Here is a 20,712-nt window from a genome sequence, read left to right on the forward strand (position 1 = left end):
AGATGACAGGCCACTTTTTAACAGTCAGAATACCATTTCTTGCTTCATGTTCAAGTCCTCTCTTACTTAGTTTTTGTTTGACAAGAAGCTTCTTACTTTAAAGGATGTGGTTTACTCAGTGGTTCATTGCGTGCCATGTTGCTGTGCTCTAGTTCCTCCATGAAACTTCCTCAGTACAATCTGTCCCCCCGCAGTCTGGATTAAACTGGCCTTTAAGTATTTATGTGCAAAATGATAAAAAAAAATTCTCATTTTTGTGTGGAAGCAGCTGATAAGGTTTCACCCACATGACTGCAGTGTTAAAAACAACTTTCCATGGCGAGGCCTTCTCTTTAGAAAGTCTTTTAACAATAGCAGAATAGATTAGAAAAAGTGTGTGCAAAAACAACTGTGGTGGATCTTTTTTAAGAACACAGTTTCATTATACAAACTTTTATGTAGGTATTTAAGTTGAAGATATGCTTTTGTTATGATTTACCTGTGATTAGCCCTTTCAGATCTGAGGGAGTTTGAATGTAGAACTTGCCTGCATTTTTTGCAGCACAAAGGTGTTGTGCATCAAACCAGAGCTCATGTGTGTGATAAGATGTAAACCACTCTGGTGCACACAGCTTTGGTGGCAGGCTGCCTGGCACACGAGGCAACCACAGCTGGTAACATGCTGTAAGGCAGTGTTTGCACTGTACAATAAAGTAATAATGGTATGATTAAAGTCACAGGGTTCTTGTTTGCTTGTTGTAATGTCAGGATGTTGAGCTGCTTTGTTGAGTCAGCGCAACTAGGAAGGAGATAATTTATTCAGTCTGATGGAGAACACATCTCCCTTCATAGCATTTAAACATGTCTTTCCTCACTGTCTTTAAAAAGGTGTGCATCCTTCAACACACACACCCAGTGGGATTAACTGTTATTTGGATATTAGCTCCCTGAAATTATCAATAGGTCTATGCTTGTCTTTTCGCTAATAGCAACCTGTAGCCTCCTGTTACGCAACAAACACATTCAGTTTTTGCAATTTGAAGGTAATCGTGTAAGATCAGATAAAAATGTCATCATTCTGCCAGAACTTGAGGGAAACTTGTTCAAAAGAAGAAGATGAGATCTACAAAGGCACCAAGAAAGTGTAAATATAATAGTTCAAGGTCTCTTATTTTGAATCACAGATATAATTGAGAGCAGAATATATTCTCTGTGACCACCTCCCTTTTTCAAGTTGATATTACAATTAAGCCCATACTTCTATCACCACTATGACCTTCAAATGGAAACGATATGCTCAACAGTTTTATGTTCATAGTTGATTTTATATTCAACTATAAATTCATGGTGGGGAAAAAAAGAACAACAAATCAAATCAATAAAGATATTAAAAAATGTTTTAAAATGAAAACTCTGAAATTGAAATGTTCCAAATAAATAAATAAGTAGATAAGAAAACTGTATAAAGGGGTTAGTAGGGAAACAACTAAAATTGGCTTTTGTTTTCTTTATAGAAGTTTAAAAAAGTTCCTATTATGTCATCAAATTTCTCAAACTGTAGTTTTTACAGACTTAAGTGACTTTAGTGTTTTACCAAGATGGGCCTTGAACTCTGACTCAACTTGATAAAAAACAAACCTAATCGCTGACATTGATGAAGGGTCATGACTATCTCCTCTCACTCATTAAACTAAACCTTTACTGGAAGGTATCCTAGTGACCAGCTTTATGATGAACCATGGACAGAGAGAGACACTTGTTTTTCTTCCCTTGTAATCGATGGTAGGTCGACCCCCATAGCTCCTGTTTGGAGTCAAGTCTGTTTACTGTCAGTCCTAAAAAGTAATTAAAGATCAACTGTCAAAAGTTTCTTTTGTTTCTTGTCCTTTCTTTTAACTTTCATTTTCAGAACATAACCTCAGCTTGATGACTTTTATGTGCATATATAGCAATCTTTATAATTAAAGATTGATTGATTGATTTTACGAGAATCAGTAAAATAAAAGTGAGGATGGAAAAACTACAAGTGCAAAATGTATCGTAATCATGCAGCTGCCATTTTTCTCTGTGGCGATGGTCCGATTGAGTCAAATGCTATAATCAGTCTGTTGTCTGTTGGGGCGCAAAGGAAAAATGAATTGGAGGCCCTCTAGGGTTCATCACCATCGTCTGCCAGTGTCCCAACGATTACTGCTTGTCTTTTTTCCTGTTTCTGTTTTTTCTTCTAAAGACATACAATTCTCTTTTTCATTTTTCTTTGGTTACCTTCATCCGCAAACGTTGGTTATCAAAGCAATAATGCTGCAACATTCAGCAGGGCAATGAAATTGAGTGCTGTCAGATGGGGCCCCCTTTGGAAGTTTTTTTTTACTGCCATTGCAAGCTTTGCACATATTTGTGCTACTGCTTTGGATTCTAAGTTAATCGGCCCTCGGGGGCCCCTCTACTGGCCTGGGGCTGTAAAAAGTAGAAAATGTTTCAAGCCAAACAACAAACTTGATTATCATGCTTACTTGATTGTCACACTGAAACCACCTAGACGTGCTAACATTACCCTTCAACCACTTCAAACCTAATGTGGGCTGGGAGGAAAATTCACTTAATTAATGCTAGTTGGGAATTTCCTGTCCAGTTGTCACTGGATTTCTTTAAAAAATGGCTTTTTAGCTTTATGACACTTTCTAGCTTATTGATATAATCTAAAAAAGTCAGGAGGTTCAACATAATGCTACCTTGGGATTTACAACTCTACTACGAGTGGACATGTTTTAGCTTTATGCGACTATCAAGCATAAAGCGATATAATCCAACATTCAAACTACATCGGTTGTGGAGTAAATTCTTACCATGTAGTGTGAGCTATAAAATTGTACAGTATCTTATCTAATGTAATGTGAAAAACCGACAGCCATTCTGTCCAACACATGGTTTTCAAAACTGTTGGGGATGATAAAATAAAGGATGGCTTGGAGGGAACTGTAAATAACTTTTTGTAATATATTATGCTGCTATACTTTAGTTTAAGTATCAGTTCAACTGACATGAAATATGACAAATATTAATAATATATTTATTTTTTGTCTCTATTTTACACAACTGGAAAACACACTTAAAAACAACACGTGACTTGTTCATTTTCTAAAGTTAAACTTGATATTCTGATAGTTCTTTGGGGGGGAAAAAATGATTTTTTTCTGCTTCATTTTCCCCAGTGAACTCCACATGGTGTAAGCTTCTGGTTATAGGCGTCTAAGCTATTTTGGACAGGCTGCTATTTTGTGTTAGTCGTATTGTCACTGAGGATGTGCATCAGTCAGCTTTCAGCGTGTGGCACAATGAGGCTGCAGACAGCCTACTGTGACATCCTGTTTGAAGATAAGCCTGAGCCTTATTCTGGCACCACTGTTATCAGCTGATTTCAGAGGGATGGTGTTACAGCCATGCTTTTGAAACAAAATGATGTATGTTTTATAAGATGGGAATTTAATGACAGAAATAGATAGATGACTGGTGTGAAACAAAGACAACAGAACAGATAGTTTCCTCACTTTGTTTCTCCGCCTCACTCCTTTTTTAAATGTGAATAAGAAGAATCATCTGCAACATCTGTTTTTATATTCTTTGTGTTGCATCATTATATGGACTGCTATGCCCATCAGACAATAGCAGAAGGGAGTAGCTGTATATTGCAAAAGAAGTACAAGCTGTATTTGTGAAATATCTGTGAACAAACAAACCCATTTCAAAACAACTGTCTAAACAACTGTCCAAAAGACTCACTATTCAAGATTCACGTGGAGAGTCCAGGCACTAAACAGGGTCCTGATGCATGTGATCCTGTCCGTCTTTGGTTTCCTTTCTGCAGGATATGCAGAATACACAATGTCCTCCATGTGTGCTTAACGTTTATGTTTGTACAACCATGGGTCTCATCTATGTCTGATCAAGCCTGAGGGAAGAACAAACAAATGGTCTGCAGAAAGAGACGGGACAGTGAGAGTACAGTGGTAGAGGAGGGGTGACTTGAGCAGCCCTGCAGGTTTGAAGTGAGACTGAAGTTCTGTTTTTTAAAAAAAAAAAAAAACGTTCAAGACAGTCTTATATAGACTTTAAGTTTGAATCTGCGTGTGGTTCAGAAATTTAAATTTGGATCAATTTCACGAAAAGTTTTCCATGTAGGTGTGCCATGATTTGTTATGTCATAAAGGGCACAGTATAAATCAGGAAACCAAAGGGAGGCACATTTCCCTTGCTGGTATTTTTGGAGTCAAGTTTCATGAACTAAGACTGTTCAAGTGCTGCTTCAGGAGGAATCTCTGACTTGATGAACTTTGTACCCACCTATCTGAGCACTTTGACACCTGCACACTAAAAAAGTAAGAAGCACCTAGGGTGAAGTTCACACGCAGAAATTAAATTAATTTAAAAAAACTAAACAATTACATGTCATTCCTGAATTATCGCGACACATTCAAGATGCAATTTTTGAACAAATCCTCTGTCACACCTTTTACAGAAGCATCTTCGTCTTTGCTGTTCCTTTCGACCAATCAGATCTCTCTCTTGCCCTCCGACAGACCAGCCTCCCTTCTCCACCTCCTCCTCACTCTTCCTCCTCCTCCTCTTTCTACTCCTCCTCCTGCTGTAGCCTACTTTACATTAAAACATAAAACTAATCCAGACACAGCTCACTCCCTCATCTCCAGCCTCCTCCAGTGTTCCTGCTTCTTTCTTCTGTGTGATTCATCCTTCAATCTGTGAGTTTGCGTTGCTTCTTTAGATATGCATGCTGGTTTTGTCACTTTAAGGGACTTTCAAAACGTTTATGATGAGCCTTTTGCATTTAATCACGCATAATTTCATATGAGAGAATGTTGTCGCAAATAGCAGATTTTTTTTTTCACTCCCGCAAGGCTTTCCAGTTGTTTCAGGACTGCTAAGTCTGTTAATGGAGGGTTTCCAGTTGTGGAAAATCTCGGTCATTCCTTCTGTTTGGCTCACAGCTGGTTAAAGCGACAAAAACAGGAAAGGAACTACAGCGATCCGAACATGAATGATTATGTTTATATTATGGGAGGAAATCTCTGTCACTATCTGCTTTTATTTTGTAATTTAAAACCTGCAATTAAGTAGGCTACAGGAAGTAGAAGTTTGGCTGTGATGTAAGAGGCTAGTAAAAAAAAAAAAAGATTAAGTTGTGTAAATAGAAGGCTAAATATGAACTCTAAAGACAGCGACGTGAATGCATCAAGACTTTTTTGTCCGTAAATTCTTTTACAAATGCACATAGGCTATTAGATGAAACATAATGAATCATGCACCAGCAGAAGAAAATCCGAGATTGTGTCTCTCATTAAAGCACACAGATCTGCAGCGTAATAGAGTTACATGTTGTCACACCCTTTTATAAACAGTGCATTAAGCTCCAGACAGGAGACCAGCATAACTTTAAGTGATTTGAACATTTTGTCCATTATGCAGCATTTATTGATCAGTCTCTTACAGTAAGTGCTCTGCAGGTTTTTTCTGTCTGCAGACTGAAATCGGATTCTACTGAGGCTACTCACATCTGAACAAACTCTACAAAAAATGCAAATGAGTCCTTTAAGTGGTGATGATGTATGTTTGGGTTATTATGGTTGGTGTGAATGGCAGGTATTTAACCTTTTTTTTTTTTTTTACTTGAACCTTTAATCAATATAAAATAAAGGCTAGAGTTAAAGGGACACCATAGCTCAAAACTTTAAACTATCAGAGGATAGGGGAAGTTCACATTGCACATCCTGTGTCATCAGTTGATGCCAACCTCACTGCAGCAATAATCCTGCTGCTACAGAGGGATTTGTAATCTCTTTTATAATCTTGTTTAATCTGGAAAATCTGAATAATCTCTTAACTTCCATAGTGGTTCTAGTTTATCAAAATAATCACAACATTTTCATAAACAGTTGTTGAAGCACTCAGACTCGTGCAGTAATAATACAGGGATAATATGTTTAGTTTGAATTTTGTATCAGTTATAAAATCACAAATTATGCGTGTGTCAAAGGTCATGTGTGTTCAAGTGTTATCTCTCCTCTGAAGGCTTATTGTTAGAAATGATTTAATATGTCCAGAGTGCATCAATCTCTCATCAGTAAAGTATTCTTTATAGCAGACAATGCTATGGTGCTTATGGGCTTTAATGTAGATCTTATGAGATGTTTTTTTTTCTCTAAAAACTTTAAGTGGCATTTTATTTTTTTTAGAAATTAGCCCTGTTTTTGTAGGCACTTATACATACCAAACAGGTTTAACTAGACATTGACATTACCATAAACAGAGCCTCTAACCCTCCAAATTGATTGTTTTTTTTTTCTCATGACATAGTGAAAATATCATAAAGAAAAGTTAGAAACCACAATGATTAATGCGTCTCAGCAATTCACTGATGTGTGAACAGCAGCAATACTGCTCATGACACTTTTAATTACAGCTTAAAGAACTAGTTAGTCTGGTTGGGTCTTTACACTAAACACCCATATAAGGTAAGAGGCCCTCTGTCATGATAACGCATGTATTTATAACCACTGTGGGTTTGTGTCTCTCTCAGTTATACCAACAACTCTAAGAAAACATCCCATTCAGGAAACACGAGATGATGCACATTATTATGCATTTTTTTCTTGTTCGCTGCACCCTTCCTAAAGTTTGGTTCTGATTTTGCTGCAAAGTTTGCAAATCAAAAATATCAAAACTCTTTCTCCTTTGGCCTGCTGGATCTTCCCATCTATTCTCATCCCCCTTCCTTTCATCTCATCCCAGAGACATAATGGTTTCTCATCGGGAGTTTGCGACTGCAGGGAAGGAGCCCGGGCTGCAGGTGTGGCGTATCGAGAACATGGACCTGAAGCTGGTTCCTAAAGCCCTGCACGGCAGCTTCTACACCGGGGACGCCTACCTGCTGCTCTACACCACCTCAGCTCCTTCTTACACCATACACATGTGGCTGGGTAAGACTTCCACACAAACTTAGCATCTCATTCTTTTAGGACAGTGTGATTGTTTTTTTTTTGTTTTTGTTTTTTTTACATGCAGCTTATTAAAATCTTTTATAAAGTATCATTATGTTCTCAGAACTGGAAGCCCTGCAGAGCATTCTTTGTAAAACTCGTCTTTGATTAAACACGTTTATTGCAGCAATTTCCCTTATGTTTAGATAGATAGATAGATACTTTATTGATCCCGAGGGAAATTCAAGCATTCAACTATGTTTGCACTTGTTTGGATTTTCTCGACGTGTGTTTTGTTATGATTAGATTTCTCTTGAGAGTTACTTTTGTTACAGGGCAATCTCTTTTATGAGTGTCTAAGTGGTAGTATGAGACTTTCAAAATGTTTAACTGTGTTAATTCCAAAAGTGTACTATATCAGTGTTTCTCAAATGGTCTAGTCTAAGGACCCCCACCAACTCCTTTGTAAAAATAGTGACCCAAATTTCTGATATTTTTCTAACTACTGGTAATAAAATTTTTGAAATAAAAGCTTGAAGCTTCCTCATATCATTACCTTGTTCTAACTGGGATATTTACAGGGACTTGAAGTCTGTTGAAGCTGATCTTAGTGCATGAACATTGCCTGCAGCATGAGCCGTTAGCATGAGAATTATTTTCCACTAAAAGTCACACCAGGTTGTGAAATTCCTTTCCTGCTCTCACTTCAGGTCTATACAGAGCAAACACTACTACTTACTACTTTAAATCCTGAATGTTGTTTCCATGCTTTGTAAACCTTTAGTTATGTAATCATAACAGAGACCTTCAATGAACCACTGTATGACTCACATCTGGGAAAACCCTGCAGGCCACAGACACAGGCAACAGCATGTTTGCAGTTTTTCTTACCACTTCTATTCTACAAGCTGCATACAAAGCAGATCCTCTGCGAGTTGTTGCAGCAGCATTGAGTTGTTGCAGCAGGAACAATAGGAGGATGTTTTATCCCTCAATCTGGGGTCTGTCCATTAGTCATGCACAGCAACGGAATACTTTTATCCATGTTGTGTGCCATCTGATGGCAATAACAGGATACAAAGCTCCTCTGCTGCAGATGTGGTTTAAGTGATTCAGACTCTCCAATCATTACTCAGAGGTCCCATCAGGTCACGAAGAAACTAAAATACTGCAGTTTTCACTGAGTATGAGAAACATAATACTCTAGTATTACTGTAAAATAGTTCAAGTTTACTTTTCTTAAAGGCTGAAAATGTATTTTTATTAGGGGATGAGTGTTCTCAGGATGAGAGTGGAGCGGCTGCCATCTTTTCCTCTCAGCTGGATGACTTCCTGGGTGGTGGTCCTGTGCAGTACAGGGAGGTGCAGAACAGTGAATCAACCACCTTTGTGGGGTACTTCAGATCAGGAATCAAGTACCAGGTGAGCTTCACTGTACAACAGGCACATTTGGTCTGGTTAAATGATTGTTTTTTTTCTATGCATAACATTTTGTAATTATTTGGATTTATGTCTTGTTTGTGGTTTGTGTTTAGCAATAATGTTGATGATACTATGGATTCATGTGGGTCAGTCCACCACTTTCACCACTTAAGTTTAGTTTAGCACCTGAACTTTTAGATCAACATGAAATGTTCCGATCTGAATAGTCGTCAAACCTCTGAATATCCTTTAACTGTCATGTAGCTCCATCACAGCAGATTTGTCCAACACTTATAGATGCTTGTGTGGCTTATAAAGAAAATATTAGCATGCTAACACAACAATAATATGATGGCTGGTCATATCGCCTTAGTATCAAATGAAGTCTATTTTTTTAATAATGAAATTCCTGCATGTAATAGGTAACACCAATGATAATAATAATAATAATAATAATAATAATAATAATAATAATAATAACAATAATAATGTATTTTATTTAAAGGCACCTTTAAAAACTCTCAAGGTCAAGTTACAAAGCAATGATGATAATACTGGAATGCTTGCTTGTCAAAAAAAAGTTGGTTACTAAAAACTAGCACGTCTGTATTCTCGTTGTGAATATGCTAGCATGTTAGCTATAGCTAAGTATTTCCTTATGAAGCTGCTACTAGCATGGTTTAAGTCTAATTTTGTTGAAATTACTTCATAGTACATTTTAAGGCCCTTACGTGTAAAAAACAAACAAACAAATGTTGTTTGAGCAGAGAGTTTTATATTTTTTTAAAAATGGTTGGGGACAATGTCTCTTTATAGTTACTCCATGAATAGTATGAGGCAATGACTCTTGTGTCTTCAGACTGAGGTTCATGAATAATAATTAGGTACCTTCTATAGAATTAACAGTGGACATAATGGTGACACAAAACATACTAAAGAGCAAGAAACTGTGTCTAAAGTTTCTTTGAACTTAATATATCTCCAGTGTTTAATGATTAGTCGGTGCACTTTGCCAAAGAGTGAAGGTATTGAGTCTGAAGTTCAGAGGAAGAACAACATTACCCGCACTCTCAGGGTGTGTCTAACTGACTGACTGTAACCCAGGCAACCACGTCTGTTCAGTGAAGGACATTTTAAAAGACATGAGCCAGACCACTTTGTTTTTTTTTCTTTTTTCTTTTACCAGCCGTCTGTTTTTCATTTAAATGAAAACCATCCAAACCCCTTCTGGCTTTAGTTCGCTATAATTATCCCAAATTCCTGTTTACTGCTTTTTTGCCAACTTTGGAGCATGGAAACACATGTGCAGAATCCCAGCTCACATACACACACTCACAAATGTACACTATGTTCTTCAGAAAAGAGGCAAAACTAAACCAAATTACAGTTTCATAGTTTTGGTGAAACAATCCTTCCATTAGACTAAACAGAGCTTGTATTGTTGCTGTGGAAAATTTTACTGTCTCTGTCTTGAGAAAAGCACAAACAGCATAAATGTGGTTTCTATTTTGGAGCCTCATTAAAAACCGCTCATCCAGATGCTAAGCAGACTCTGTGGGTAAATGCTAAACCCGCTGCAGAAATGTTAAGAACAAGGAAGTCCCTCTTGGTTAGAGTTCATTTATATGAAGGGACATGGCTTTATCGCACTTTAAGTTTCAACAGCTCGAAAGGCCCCTCAAATTTCATCTATCAGTACACTCACATTGCTTGTTTCACCAGCAGAAAGTGCATTTGTTTCTTATTTTATGTGATGCATTTTCATGTCTTTTAAATACCTATTTTGTCTACTGGCTTCACTAAGGATGGCACATTGCGAGAAAACCCTGTCCCCAAGGTACCAGACTGTTTAACAGAACAGACATGATCCTCATTTGCAGAAGTGGGCATCATGTTGGTATCAATTACTCCATATATGATCAGTTTTACTTGCTTTGTTTGCTGTGTTTTGTAGGATCATACATGTAAAATTCATTATTTGAAAGACACATTTACAGCCTTGGGTCCATTGAAGTTTTTTGGTGTTGTGTAAAGCTCATTTCACCCTGACTGTGCTGCAAATGTGGAACTTCTTTTCCTAAACCTCCATCCTCCAACCTCCCAGTGGTTCATTTATGTCAAACATTAGGCTTACATACAGTGATTGTGAAAGGCACTGTGAGCTTTTTGTCTTTTAACTTTACATATGTACACATCAAATGTAGCTGAGAGTTGATTAAAGTCTCCCCAGTATATGACCACACTTAACTGATCATTTTTTGGTAACAGAAAGGGGGTGTGGCCTCAGGTTTCCAGCATGTGGTGACCAACGACATGAACGTGAAGCGACTGCTGCACGTCAAGGGTCGGAGGACCATCAGAGCCACAGAGGTGGACATGTCCTGGTCCAGCTTCAACAAAGGAGACTGCTTCATTATTGATCTGGGAAAGGTCAGATAGCTTTTATTATTTAGATTATTCCATAAACTGTATAACCAATGCTGTGTCTGTTATAATGATACTGCATTACTTTACATTACTTTATTTAAGTTGATAAATATGCTGATGGTCTTGATTGGAGAATTTGTAGATTATTGAGAGGTAGCAGAGTTCATTTCAGTCTGTTTTAAAACCAGCTGAAAACCCCTCACGGGAGCTTTGATGTAAGAATCTTTAAGATTCCCCCAAACATTTATGGTTTTTATTTTTAAGCAGCAGCCATTCAATGTTTTTTGACATCCAACCATTACCTCTCCATAGGGTCATTGTTGCTTATTGGGGCCACTATAAGAGGGCTGAATTCCAGTTCCCTATCCAAGCATGAGGAGCTCACAATAATACAGCCTTTATTATTGTAAAACCAGTTTATTCACATTATACATTAATATCTGTTCATGGTCACTCATAATCCATGATTTAAGGACTAATGTGTATTTTTTCTTTTAATAGTGGTTGGTTTTTTTGCGCTGCACTGTCAATAGTTGCATCAAATGCTCTTCAGTTATAGCCAAGTTATTAAATTTATCGTACAAATCAGCATGTTATTCAATCTCCAGGATTTCTATTTAATATCCGTTCTCTGTTTTTTCATCTCCTGCAGGATGTGTATCAGTGGTGCGGCAGTGAGTGTAACCGTTTTGAGAAGTTAAAGGCTGCTCAGGTCACCATCGACATCAGGGATAACGAGAGAAATGGCCGAGCCAAACTGCATGTTGTGAACGAGGGGGAAGAGCCGGCAGCAATCATAGAGGTGGCACACGATCACACACATTCTCATACCTAACTTCATTAACTTACCACCCTGGTGAATCTTGACTATGTACTGAAGATTTCACAGCAAAGGTGATGACTCATGAAAGCTATAAGGGTTTATGATGCATTTCAAAGATGCTGAGTTAATCAGCGTGGGAACGGGTGGAGACAATGTCTTCCTTTGTGATGGCCTGCACTTGTGCCAACTGTGTGCCAAAGCAGCATTGAAAACTCTTTCTCTTTCTTTACAACACGAGAGGAGTGTAAACTGCATTCAAGAGGCTTCATGAGAGAAAGAGACAGAGAGAGAACGAGTGAGAGATGAGGTGGAAGGGTTCAAGATGACAAAATTATTTCAATCGATTTTGAATCATAAAGAAGTTATAGAGGAAAGTCTGCAAAATGAGTCTTATCAAGTTTGCCATAGTAATTTATGAAAAACAAAACACATTTATTTTAAGATACTTGATAATGGTGATAATGAATACAAGCTAAGGAGCTTATTAACTCATTCCTTTTGCTCTTCAGGCTCTGGGGCCCATGCCAAACATTGCCCCTGGTACCCAGGACGATGAGAAGGTGGACTCCTCCAACAGGAAGAAGGGCGCCCTCTACATGGTAATAAAGTCAACAATTACACTGAATAACGGCTTATATACTGCTTGACCAGTTATTCTGCCTTTACAAATTGATGAGCCTCAGTTTTTATTGACTCTGTCACAGAGGTATTGATTTCACTACGTCAGCTTTCAGCCAGGTGTTGCTAACATGCGGTGTCGTGAAAGTTGATCACATTATTTTGAGAGATGTTTTTCATGATTTTACTGCAAAAGAACATAAATTAGAGGGAAAGAGTATAAACACAACTTTCAATATAATGCATTTCCAGTAAATCACCACCACCCACCACTACATCATTAACTAACATGAAGAAGAATATCTAACTTCTCCGTGGATGTTAAGGAAAAAATTACAACCTTTGAACTAAAAATAATTGCTGATTTTTTGTTTAAAGCCTACTAAGAAGTGTGCAAAACCAAATGCCCATTGAGTGTAAATTTAACTTTGACATCTTGGTGGAAAATTCATACTTTTTATTCACATTTCATGAGGCATAATGGGGAAATTGAGCCTTGTAGTTGTAGAAATTGTTAGAAATTCTTGTTATGACTAGGTTTGCATACTATGAGCTGAATCCATTCCTTATGGTTCTTACTGACATACACTTATTTCAATAATTCATGCGCTGATTTATAAATCATTGAACAAGATGTTTTACCAAAAAGGTAAACTCTGATGCTAACCCGAAAAGATCATTCCTCTGATTGGTTATCCTTGAATGTAGTTCATTTAATAAAAATGACTCTAAACTGGGTTTGAATGATGTGGATGTTCTCACTTCACTGTCCGCTCTTAACAACAGAGCTGGTACCTGATGCTATCTCTTCTGTCCGTAGATCTCTGATGCATCTGGATCAATGAAGGTGTCAGTTGTAGCTCCATCCAGTCCTTTCAAACAGGTCATGCTGTCCCAGGAGGAGTGCTACATCCTGGACAACGGGGTGGACAAGAACATCTTTGTTTGGAAAGGTACAGCTTCCCATTCAATAACCATAACTTTAGGCGTTTTTAGAGAATTATGAACCTTTCATCACCTCAAGTCTTTTCTGGCGCCATGCAGGTCCCAAGGCCAACATGTCAGAGCGTAAAGCAGCCATGTCAGCAGGTCAGAAGTTCATCAAAGACAAGGGATATTCCAACAAGACACAGGTAGAACTGACTGGTGCACACACTAACAGAAAACTCAACTCTTATAGAAAAGCTGCTCATTTGTTTATGCAGAATTAGTGTCATTACTGGAGTCTCCATGACAAGAATACACATTATTAAACAGAGGCTACAATGTTTTTTTAATGCAGATCCAAGTGCTTCCTGCAGGAGCTGAGACCACACTGTTTAAGCAATTCTTCAGCGACTGGAAGGACAAAGATGAGACTACAGGTCCCAGTAAGGCCTTCACCATTGGCCGCATAGCCAAAGTGGATCAGGTGCCCTTTGATGCCTCCACCCTGCACTCCAACAAGGCCATGGCAGCACAACACGGCATGGTGGATGATGGAAAGGGCAAAGTCCAGGTATGAGGCTAATATGAATGTTTTTTAAAAAAAAAACTCTGTACACAAATTTTTTAGCAGTAAAGCAGGGGAAAACACAATGTGGTTTGGTTTTTAGATATGGCGTGTTGAGAACGGCGACAAGGTGCCTGTGGATCCTTCCAGTTATGGTCACTTCTTCGGTGGAGACTGTTATCTTATTCTTTACAGCTACAGACAGGGGAGCCGTGAGCAGCACATCATCTACACCTGGTGAGAGCTCAGCACAAACGTGTGTACTGTATACTTTGTGTAACAGAGTGGGAAGCAGAGCATGGACACACTTTACACACCACGCCCAGCCTAAGATGAGAAAGATCTGTAAATTACTGTTTGTGTGTGACTGTGTCAGGCAGGGGCTGAAGTGCACGCAGGATGAACTGGCTGCCTCTGCCTTCCTCACAGTGCAGCTTGATGACTCAATGGGTGGATCCCCGGTTCAGGTTAGAGCTTGACACTGACGCACTGATCACCTTAATGTCACTCATAAAACCACCCTCAAATTCTGTACAGTGTAATAATCCTGACTCAGGAGTATTAAAGGAATAATAACCAATATTAATAGGGATTATTTTAGTTTTATTTTCTCGAAGCTGTCGTGAATAAACACAAGTACTGTACCACCAATATTCTGAGTAGAAGACAAGGATTGTGGAAGAAACGAAGAGGTAGCCCTCAGATTTTGAAATGTAAAGTCACCTCTGCTGAAAAACAAATATTCAGGTGCATTCTCTTGAATCTATTTAAAGTAATAATAAAGAGGGAGGAGCCTTAGCGGACCAAGAAAACAAAAAAACCTGCTCTTTTGCCATGAAAACAACAAACCCCAAACAACCAGCAGATGGCGGTGTCACTGTACTGTTCATTATGGTTCCACTCAACTCAAACCACATATTGATTTCATTCAGCTTACAAATGCTGGGAAATCATCTTATTTGCTGGTTGATCTTTTTATGCCAGTAGCTCATTGTCAAACCTGGTAAAATGTTAAAACACAGTGACAATTAAAAAGGATACCCTTACGCATATTGATAGTGTTCCCTCAAAATGCCTTGCAGAAGGTTTTGTATGTTTCAGCTAATTTACTATAAATACTACTAGGTAAAAACCAGGTAGCACTCATGGCCCCCGCTGAAATTCAATATTGTAATTATTCTGACATCAAAGTTATGTTTGAATGGACAACACATCTGGAGTACAAACATAGGTATTGATTTTTAGATGTACAGAAATAAGTGTAAACCAAGGTATAGGTGCTTCTGAAATCAAATATAATTCAAATACACACACACACACACACACACACACACACACACACACACACACACACACACATATAGATATATAGATATATATATATAAAGAACTTTTTAATGACTTCCTCCTCAGGTGAGAGTGACTCAGGGCCTGGAGCCTCCACACCTCATGAGTCTGTTTCAGGGCAAACCCATGATCATCCACATCGGAGGAACATCACGTAAAAGTGGACAGTCTCAAGCTGGCAGCACTCGCCTTTTTCACATCCGGCAGAGCTCCTCCCGTGCCACCCGGGCTGTGGAGGTGAGATGATGTGCCTGCCGGACACTGTGACTAGAGAGATTAGTGTTTTCCATCTCTCACTGGTCCACATGTGTGTTTAGGTGGAGGCCACTGCATCCTGTCTGAACACCAACGATGTTTTTGTTCTCAAATCCTCGAGCGCCTTGTTTGTGTGGCGAGGGGTTGGTGCCAGTGATGAAGAGATGCAGGCTGCCAAACATGTGGCGGCTTACCTGGGGGGCAACGTCAGCCAAGTGTCCGAGGGCAAAGAGCCAGGTGAGTGTCCCCTATACAACTCTACAATTTATTTAAAACACATACAAATAACATAAATTGTGTTTGAAATGACAAGAGAAGGAGAAATCATTATGTTAGCTCAGTTTTTTATGTATTTGTTAAAACAAACTTACAAAATCTATTTTGCTATATATCTACTAAAAGTGATGTTTTAAGCAATGTAAAAAAGGATTATCGAGGCTTTTAGGTAACTATTTACCTTGAAAAGAAACTGAGAAAACTGTATATACAGTGTGTTGCATTGGTATTCTCCCCCTGTGAAATCTTTCATGTATGTTAATTCACATGTTAAAGGGTTTCTATCAAAGTTATAGACTGCTTTTACTTTACTTTTTGTCACATAGGCCGGTAAAAGAACAAGACTTCCAAAACGCCAAAAAAAGATTGTGGCATTTGTCATGTCTTATCACTACATGCTTCATCTCTTCATACTGGGGGCTAATTTTGCTTGACAACTACTGCTCCATTTTTAAATTGATTTTTCGTAAACGTGATAAAAAGATGTTCTTCTTCCTGCTGATTGGCTCCAAATCCAGCAACTGAATGAATGAAATGAAAATGAAAACAAAATGTTAAAAATGAGACAAAGTACTTGGGGTTAATAGCTTTGCCTTGATTTTATTTTCCCTCACAGCTGATTTCTGGTCCACTCTTGGAGGTAAGAAAGACTATCAGACCTCCAAGAGTCTGCGGAACATGATCAGACCTCCACGTCTGTTCGGTTGCTCCAACAAAACAGGAAGACTGAGCGTAAGTCACACACATAGATATGATAAAAGCAGGGTTTGTTTTTACTAAGGAAGTTTATATAGAGCAGATCTGTAAAAAATGATCTGCTTTATGCCAAATACACAGTAATGCTAATGTAGACTTCTCAAATGTAAAATCATCTATACACAGTCAGTCTGAGTTTTTTTCTGTGTCAGGTTGAAGAGGTACCAGGAGACTTCAATCAGTCAGATCTGGCGACTGATGATGTCATGCTCTTGGATACCTGGGACCAGGTGAGATAAACTCTCTGATGATCATCAAAAGATCTTGCAAAAGCACGTTTATTTTATGTTATGTTATGTTTATGTTTTTTTGTTTGTTTTAATTTTAACTTTGTATGTGCATCTTGACACTTAATTCTTTTGTTTACACTTTATCTTTGGGTACATTTTAATATAGCTGCACTGTCGTTCATTTACTGCTCTATGTGCCTTTGAATTGCCCCCTGGGGACAAATAAAGTTTTTTGAATTGAATTTATTGTGTAAAAAGTCCTCTTGGAAATTAGAGACTTAAATGAAAACATTTAAAGGATAAACACACAGTTCTCTGTATGAGAAGACAGTTTGAGTGATCAAGTATATTCCTGTTTCCTGTAGATCTTCCTTTGGGTTGGAAACGATGCTAATGCAGAGGAACGGACTGGAGCTCCCAAAATAGGTTTGTTGCATTAAACCCTGCAGAAAAGAACAAATGTGCCACTCGGATCAGATTGTCCTGCTGTAGATATGTGCTGCTGAAAGGCACTTTACACAGTCATCAACTGTGTTTTATGCACTTGACTAGCCTTCAATACAGACAGGTACAATATGGTAAACAGAGTATTATCATCACAGACCATATATTTTAAGTTCATTCATATCCTTTGTTCTTTTGTACTATGCAGTCAACTGCCACAATTCAGGCTGCTGTGTGGCAGTCAAACATGTTTTTATGTTGATTACTCATTTCTCTTAAATCAGGCTTTTAGGGTAGTTTGATACTGGGTTTCTAGCTTGGGGATTTATGATATATTTCATACTGCTTTAGCCTGCAACACTGGGGTAAAAATAGGTGCTGCAAATCAGGAAACGGTAGTGAAATAATGGAGAAGGGGTAAATAGAAATAAAGAAAAGGAACATGGATCACATGATTGACAGATGTGGACGGAAACATGTCTAAATCAACTTAAAGTTTTAAAAGCTTTGAAAAGGTAAAACCACGGAGAGCAAAACATGTTATTTCAGAAATGAAGACAAAAGCGAAACACTAACTTAATATTTGAACAGTTCTAGCTAGCTCAGTTTCTAGGGACTTGGTTTGGGGATTACAGGGTTCCTGGGTTCCAGTTCCAGTGCAGACCAAGTCTGTGAATTTGATTTAACAGCTGAGAGATGTCATTGCCCTTTCAGAGAGGTGTCCTTAAGCAAGGCATTGACGCTTTAGAACGTTCACTTTGGGCAGCCCCCTCACTCTGACATCTCTCCATGAGTCCATGTCCATTGATTCTGTTTGTGCATGTGTTGAGCCTATGTCTGTGTATTATGTTTGACAGCAGATTGTGGAATTGATACTCCCTCGTGGGATACATAAAGGATATATTTTTTTATCAGTTTCTGCTGGATTTTTTAAAGGCCACAGTCTTTAAAAAAAAAAACAAACATAAAATGAACACTGACTTACTTGGTCATTTCCTTCTTTACAGAAAAGCATGCAAAGAAATTATGCAGAATTAGACTGTCTTTACAAAATGTTTGTTTTCAGTTATTGTGTTACATTTGTTGAACATGTTCTGTTGTTGTGTTTACAAAAACAAACTATCCCTTTATCTATTTTCCTTTTATGCAGCTAAAGACTACGTGGACTCAGACCCAACCGGTCGCAAAGGACTGCCCATCACCACCATCAAACAAGGGGCAGAACCCCCAACTTTCACTGGCTGGTTCCAGGCCTGGGACACCAAGATGTGGGAGAAAGATCCGCTGGATAGAATCCGTGCCTTTTTCTAAACACCTCTAGCTACTCGGGCTGTTTTTCTCAGAGTTTTTACCTGCACTCACTGCCCTTTTGTTTATCTTTGTCCAATCCCTAAGTGCCAAAATGTAATCACTGTTATCCAATTGAATGGCTGCCTCTTTGCATCGCATACATTGCAGTGGAACAGACTACAAATTCAGGAACGTATCATTACATAAGTCAAATGACTTTCTGTTGAACAGTATCTTATATTGTTCGAAGTGGTTTATTGATCTGTTGCATCCATCAGCTTCTGCCTTTCACATATTCATCCAAGCCCCAAACATGAATACAAAACAGGAATTGAAGATATATCTAATTATATCCTGTTTATCTCTGCTCTCTGCTCTGCACTCAGAAAACATCATTGTGCTCTCCTATCTGTCCCGCCCCATAATGAATGTTAAGTAAAAAAACACCATACTGCACTTATTGTTTACACATGGTACTTAATGGTTGTAGACATACTGTAGAAGTTGCATGCTGCATTGTTTTTATCCTTTTCTGTACTTGTGAATTTTAAAATGCTTTCTTTGGTTCGTACATGTGCCAGTTGTGTCAACCCTGAAATGCTCACATGGATGGCTTTTAAATAAAACTCCCTGTATTTTAAACCTGTATTTTGAGTGAACGTTTTCAATTGATGAGATACCTAAATCTGCACTTATTCTGAAACACCTGGATTCATACTTCAACTCAAACTTACAGAAACTGTCAGCTCGCTCTCACTGAGTTCGTCTCTCCTCTCCTGGGAAGAGAGACGGGGATCTCGGTGCAGCTCGCAGCATCTGTCTAAGCAGGAAGAAGACATGAAAGCTCAGCTCACATCTGTGCTGTCTTTAAGGATGTGCAGGCACACAGGTTTCTTAGAAAAGAAACAGCAGCCACATTTACAGCCTGAAAATGTCAATCCTGCAGTCATTGTGTGTATTCAGACATTAAGCATTGCGTATTTTGCATTCTTAGTAGAAACTTAGTTAAAGCCCAGCAGCTGAACCTATCTATTGTAGTGGTCCCTGCTGCCCAGTGTTGCCAACACTTCTAAAATAGTTTTCTGAGCATTTAAATTCATTATTGTGGACTGGGCCAAATAATCTGACGTAATGAAATAATTTATAGGAGGCTGCTAGTAGAGTCTTTGATCACACAATAGAAAACTTTTAACTATATGTACCATTTCTCAAAGTGAACAGTTCAGGGAAAACCCTAAATAAATGATCGTGAATCTATTATAAAATTGAGTTTCTGTATGTTTTTGAATTTTTGAGAGCTTAAACATGTTAGCCATGGACTGACAAGATCAATGACAACTTGAAAAACTTGACATAATGAGAATCATGTAACGACTCTACAACGCCACATCAATTAGGCCTATTTATGCACCCTGCATAGAGAGGGTAAACGATAAATGGACTTGAGATTGAGGTGTCACCACACGTCACACCAACCCATTCACACAGTAACTAATCCCACTCATACGCAGTCATACAACTCCCACCAAGTTGCAGGAGCAAGGAGGGTTAAGTCTTGGACACATTGGACATGTTAATTTTTTCAGCCTCTACCAAACGAGCCACAGGCAAGTGACTGCTCCTCAGCTTTTGAACCAATCTACCTAACAGGCCATTAAAGTGCACAGAAAATCCAAATGTGAAGATCTGGGTACTTGTCCTTGAAACATGGCAATTTGCCGATACAGTTTGACCCTACAGGCCGAGAATAAACTGAGCTTGTGGTGACCCTGTTCTTGTCAAAATCCAACTAGTGTTAAGGAGACTGTTCATCCGTTAGATCTCTTTACTCGTAGGCCACTTGTGAAAAGAAGTCCCAATGCTACTTTGAAAAAGTCAAAGGGAGCATTTTGGGCTAAACAACAACATTTCAGCAAGGCAACTTGTTCATCACCAAAGAAGGCCTTTTTATCTCCATGTTGTGTTACTCTAAAAGCCTACTGCTTTTTGAGCCAGCAAATAAATTAAAGTGTGTCCTATAAAGTTTTGGAAAATCAAACTGCACTTTAGCCAGCTTGTTAATTGAAGTGATTCAAACATTGATACATCGATTACAATGTAGTTTGCTAATTTTAGCAATATTCTTAAATATAAACTTACAATAAAATGCTTGGGCTACTTTAACCTCTTGTACAGCAGGGTAAATACACTTTCTCAGAGAAAGTAGTTGGCGTTGGCCACGTTTATCACTTTATAGAGTCCCATTTGAAAAATAATTTCTTTTTTTTGGAAACTTGTTTATGATTTGAATGTGTTTATGATGCAGATGACAACACCAAGTTTCATATCTCCTGTTGTACTCCAACGAAACTAGAATTTGAA

General features: G+C 38.3%; 1 protein-coding gene across 1 annotated transcript; it reads left to right on the top strand.

The window, feature by feature from the left end:
* The first annotated feature begins 4,565 nt into the window (after positions 1 to 4,565).
* scinlb (scinderin like b) lies at positions 4,566 to 18,997 on the top strand. The gene is made up of 17 exons (XM_079349151.1): positions 4,566 to 4,736; positions 6,784 to 6,971; positions 8,239 to 8,393; positions 10,662 to 10,823; positions 11,473 to 11,622; positions 12,153 to 12,242; positions 13,082 to 13,214; positions 13,306 to 13,394; positions 13,544 to 13,759; positions 13,857 to 13,990; positions 14,130 to 14,220; positions 15,167 to 15,337; positions 15,418 to 15,592; positions 16,248 to 16,363; positions 16,540 to 16,617; positions 16,983 to 17,043; positions 18,212 to 18,997. Exons 2-17 carry the CDS (start codon positions 6,791 to 6,793, stop codon positions 18,370 to 18,372), a joined length of 2,163 nt encoding a protein of 720 aa, XP_079205277.1. The 5' UTR covers positions 4,566 to 4,736; positions 6,784 to 6,790; the 3' UTR covers positions 18,373 to 18,997.
* The last annotated feature ends 1,715 nt before the right edge of the window (positions 18,998 to 20,712 follow it).

Source organism: Symphodus melops, assembly GCF_947650265.1.
Source record: "Symphodus melops genome assembly, chromosome: 7".
Classification (NCBI taxonomy): Eukaryota; Metazoa; Chordata; class Actinopteri; order Labriformes; family Labridae; genus Symphodus; species Symphodus melops.